This window comes from Palaemon carinicauda, chromosome 10, assembly GCF_036898095.1.
Source record: "Palaemon carinicauda isolate YSFRI2023 chromosome 10, ASM3689809v2, whole genome shotgun sequence".
NCBI classification, from domain to species: domain Eukaryota; kingdom Metazoa; phylum Arthropoda; class Malacostraca; order Decapoda; family Palaemonidae; genus Palaemon; species Palaemon carinicauda.
The window spans coordinates 134,763,880-134,768,879 of NC_090734.1; the positions used below are offsets into that span (position 1 = coordinate 134,763,880).

At 34.6% G+C, this 5,000-nt stretch overlaps 1 protein-coding gene across 1 annotated transcript in view; it reads left to right on the forward strand.

Annotated features, from left to right (window-relative positions):
- LOC137648795 (uncharacterized) overlaps nt 1–5,000 on the forward strand; it is a 6,914-nt gene that overhangs the window by 308 nt on the left and 1,606 nt on the right. Inside the window, exons 2-3 of the mRNA XM_068381941.1 lie at nt 3,535–3,647; nt 3,902–5,000. The exon at nt 3,902–5,000 is cut by the window's right edge and continues 1,606 nt beyond it. Coding sequence (XP_068238042.1) covers nt 3,535–3,647; nt 3,902–4,373 — 585 coding nt within the window. The 3' untranslated portion in view covers nt 4,374–5,000. The remainder of the gene's footprint in view (nt 1–3,534; nt 3,648–3,901) is intronic.

The window sequence follows — 5,000 nt, forward strand, 5'->3', positions numbered from 1 at the left end:
GAGATAGATTTAGTAAATATACTTGTAAGATCTTTCATTTAAAGCTATTTGTTTAATAAATATATTAAGATCTTATTTTATACTATTTGTTTAATAAATATATTAAGATCTTATTTTATACTATTTGTTTAATAAATATGCTTTTGAAATTTTTATTTTAAGCTATTTGTTTAATAAATATAATTTTTAAATCTTTTAATTCAAACTATTTGAAATTGTCCATACTTTTAAAAGTTGAGGGTCCAAATTTTACACTCGGTGACTATAATTTTCCATCAAGATATTTAAATTCTATGCAGTTTTTAGTTTAAAATCCCATACCCAACATTAGACCTTTTTAATGTTTATTAATAAATATCTAAATGATCAAATACTTTACATTAGAAAGTGATTGGAATTTACTGAAATTTTGGAGCTTACAAATTTTCAAACACCAGGACCCTTCAGGATAATCAAATGAATCTATTTCCAAAATGCTTGCCTTTCATTTTGAGATGCGGTATTAGCAAGTGTCGAATACCCAGTTAACATTTTCACATGAATGGTTGAGTTCACTAAAGTTATTTATTTCTTCTTAGATAAGTAAGGACAATTTTTATTTTAGATAGTTTATTGTATTTTGAAGGTTGGATTCGAGCCAACGAAAATTCAGTTTCCATAAGTACCTATGTCATTATTACCGTGACTGTATTCAAATAATAATTTTTCATTATGAATAATCACTTTACTAAAATGTGCTGTGATAAGAAATTGCAAACTATAGTTGTAGAAGTAAATGGTCTCTTTGTGAAAGAAGTAATTAATTACTGATATTACATAATTTACTTTTTGTGGTGTGATATTCAGACTTTCAAAATATTGTATTTTAAATACAGCTCCAGTTAATTTGTTTTTCCTTTCACAATTACTGTATTATTACAATTTTCCTGGCCTTTTTTTCTTGACGAGGGTGTTTAAAATTATTAAGGAAGTATATTAATTACACAAACGTATATATAAACGTGTGCGTTTATGTATAAATACGTATAATTGATAGATCATTAACAACACGACAGCTAAATTTAATTTCAAAATATTATTAACCTCTTTAAGAAAAAAATATTTTTATAAAAGAAAAAAAAATTCAGAATAGAAAATCGTCTCCTACAAGAATGTATTATTGAATAAATCCCTGAAAAAACCATTATCGCGATTATCTCACGACGCCTAGTACAATATTATCCGTATCATTGTTCCGTGTAACTTTCCTGTAATTAGCGGTCACATGACGTGTTGTCGGAAGAGTATGTCAGCGAGAAACCGCAGGTTGACCTTACTTCAGAGGATCCTCATCTTGCTCTTGGTCGTGTTTTAAAGGTTAATATTTTACTCCTGCTGAGGAAGAAGCCAGTACTGATTAGTGATAAAATAGATTAAAAGTACATTATTTAGTCTAAATTATGCTTTGTTCTTGTAAGAAAAGATAATAAATGTAGCAGTCCATTTGTTTAAATATTCAATTCTTCAGGACTTGTAAACCAATTGTTACACCTTTGAAAGCTGAGTACACCCCGCACTTATTTTCTATTCTTTCAAGTTTGCGTTGAACTGTTAGGTGTTTTAACAAATTTTTATTTTTTATTTTTTCGTAAAGGCGTTCGTCTTTTACCCTGGATCGAGTGATTTTATCAGTACTTAATTCATAGTCGAGTTATCAAATAGAGTTAAGATCCCTTTACTTAAAATAGAAAACTAGAGGAAGGAGTGACCTAAACAAATCCTGTAGTCTAATTTCAATCACCTCGGGAATACTAACATCGTTAGTAAGCGAAATCCTACTGTTTCATGTCTTTAATTTTTCTCTATTTATGCATGAGACATTAAGGACAAGGTCGAAGGAAATACTTTCATTCATAATAGTAATCACTTTGTTCCATCAGCAAAGACTAATGATTTAATATATTTACTCCGTCATTATTTAGACGGCTTGAACTATCAGTAATTCTCGACCAGCCAATTATCAGGATCCATAAAGAGCTCTTTCAAGGATGATCCAGAGAGTAACAACATACACTTGCCTTTGTATATCATGTAGTTATATTTGATTTTTTAAATATTTTATGTTTGCAGTATACTTAATGGATGTAATCTGAATGTATATCTGGTTTACAAAACGTTCCTTCATTGTTTTGCTTTATTTTGAAAGTGAGCAAGAAGCTAAGCGTTCATGTTACGTTGAATTTCAATCGGATTCTTATTTAATCTGTACGTCTATAATTGTTATATTAAATCAACAATGCTTTTCATTGTGTAAACTTTATATTAGGTCATTTATCTCATTTATTTTTCTTTTATATATCAAACTTCGATTGTTATCTCGCGGTAATCAGCAAGTTTGAATCTTTTGATAGGCTACTTTCCCCGGTGGAGCCCTTGGACTTTTAGCATCTTGCTATTATTATAGCTTAGCGAGCAATAACAATAATAATAATTTTTCAATCATAGATTGTAACCCAACATAACACAAAGTCTAAAATATGATTTGAATCGATAAAATTATATTTGAATCTTATATAATCGTATTATAGTAACCAGGTCAAATCCGTCGTGTTCACTTCGAAAGGAAAATATTTCTTGCCCGTTTAAGTTCAATTTCAGAGTATATTCAGCCCTTATCTGCACTTGCTTTATATCTTTTCACTTTATCTCCCTTCTTGCTTTATACCTTTCTACTTTATCTTTTCTTGCTTTATATCTTTTTACTGTATCTCCCTTCTTGCTTTATATCTTTCTACTTTATGTCCTTTCTTGCTTTATATCTTTCTACTTTATCTTTTCTTGCTGTATATCTTTCTACTTTATCTCCCCTCTTTCTTTATACCTTTCTACTTTATCTCCTTGCTTTATATCTTTCTACTGTATCTCCCTTCTTGCTTTATATCTTTCTACTTTATCTTTTCTTGCTGTATATCTTTCTACTTTATCTCCCCTCTTTCTTTATACCTTTCTACTTTATCTCCTTGCTTTATATCTTTCTACTGTATCTCCCTTCTTGCTTTATATCTTTCTACTTTATCTTTTCTTGCTGTATATCTTTCTACTTTATCTCCCTTTTTTTCTTTATACCTTTCTACTTTATCTCCTTCTTGCTTTATATCTTTTTACTTTATCTCCTTGCTTTATATCTTTCTACTTGATCTTTTCTTGCTGTATATCTTTCTACTTTATCTCCCTTCTTGCTTTATACCTTTCTACTTTATCTCCTTCTTGCTTTACATCTTTCTACTTTATCTCCCTTCTTGCTTTATTTCTCCTACCTCCGAATGTTCTATCTTTCTCCCATCTTTCCATCCAACCTCTTCTCAACTTTACATCATAGTGTAAACTAATCTTTTACCCTAAATGCACTACGTTGCAGATTGGCCTCACAGGCCCCAACAGCTCGCCATGTAACCCAAATCCATAAATCCAAGTATGTACTAATTTAGACTTTCCTCCTATCCCCACCTCCTCCCACGCGCACCCTTCTACCTTGCCCCCCGGTTCCTCCTCCAGTGGAAGGTGGTAATGCTAGTTAGCTTCGCGAGTGTTGTCCTGCAGGAGGCAGCGGCGCAGGGCGGAGCAGAGAGCATCCCCTTCCCAGGCTTTCTTCCAAGTGAGCTTATCAGGTAAAGGAGCGAAAGTAATTTCTCTATAGAGAGTCGTTGCCTTGAGTAGTTGGCTTGTTGACTTCCATTGGAGATACAAGTGTTTTGTATTATTTTGCCAATTAATTTTTATAGTAATTACTCCGGGTATTATATCTGAGCTTTATAGCTTATTTCATTAAATATTAACTACTGACGATGGCGCATATTGGGGTAAATAATTGCTAAATGCTCCCCGCATATACTTCACACACGCTCTTTCCCGACCCCCGTAGGGAGCGTGGTCCCGAAGCGGACGACCAGCCCAACGATATCTACGCTCATCTACCCGTGAGACGTCCCAAGCTAGAAGATGACGAAGTGGTAATCTACCCCCATCACTTTGGCTTCGAGTTTGGTCAGGACCCAGAACACCACATTTACGAGGTGCACTCGGCAAAGGAACTGGCCAGTCTATCGCAGAAACACGGCAAGCATGGCAAGCAAGCACACGATCATGACCATGACCACCATCACCACCACGATAAAGCCTCAAAGGGCGCATCCAAGGACGGGTCCAAGACCCTTAACCATGTCCCTGCACCTACCAGCAACCCTGCTCCTCCTTCTCCTCCAGCCCATCCTTTCCCCAATTATCCTTCTCCTCCTTCACCCGGCGCTTATCCTCCTCCTCCTCCTCCAGGCGCATACCCACCTCATGCTCGCCCTCCATACCCATACCGCCCCGGTTTCCCTCCTCAGGGGTAAGCCTCTTAACCAAACGCTTTTCTAAACCTTTCTGTAAATAGTTCTCTCTTTTTTCATGGCCATCCTATCGGCCAAAATGCTGGTCACGCCCACAATCTATCCCTCTCCCTTAACATTCATAATCATTTTACTCACTCCCCAGATCACTCATGTTCAATCTCCCACTTATGTTTGCTTTCTTTCGAAAGAGCTTTACGAATCGCATTCATTGGTCTCAAAAGCGTTCCATCACCTGTAAATATTGCCATTTGATATTTTGTCGTCGTTCCTATTAAGCAAATAACTTGAAGCCATTCTAACTTTTTAAGTGTGAATCCCGCTAAACGTCTTTGTCTTGTTTGATGTCATTTTATTTTGTTACGCTTCATTTTCATATCTTTTCGGAACTCATTTTGGTTCATAGTTTGTAAAGTAAATCTCAAACTTTTCACACTTCTGTTCCGATTTGATTATTTCCCATATCCTCCATTAACTCTTCATCATAGTCGCTGTATATATTTCATAAAAAAAGCTGCATCGTTATGCCATATGGACTCATTAACCGCCTTGCTTCATCTTTTATAGATTAAATGTATGGGATTCTTTTTCATCCAGATAAGAAGTCTGACGAATTAAGAATTTCACTTT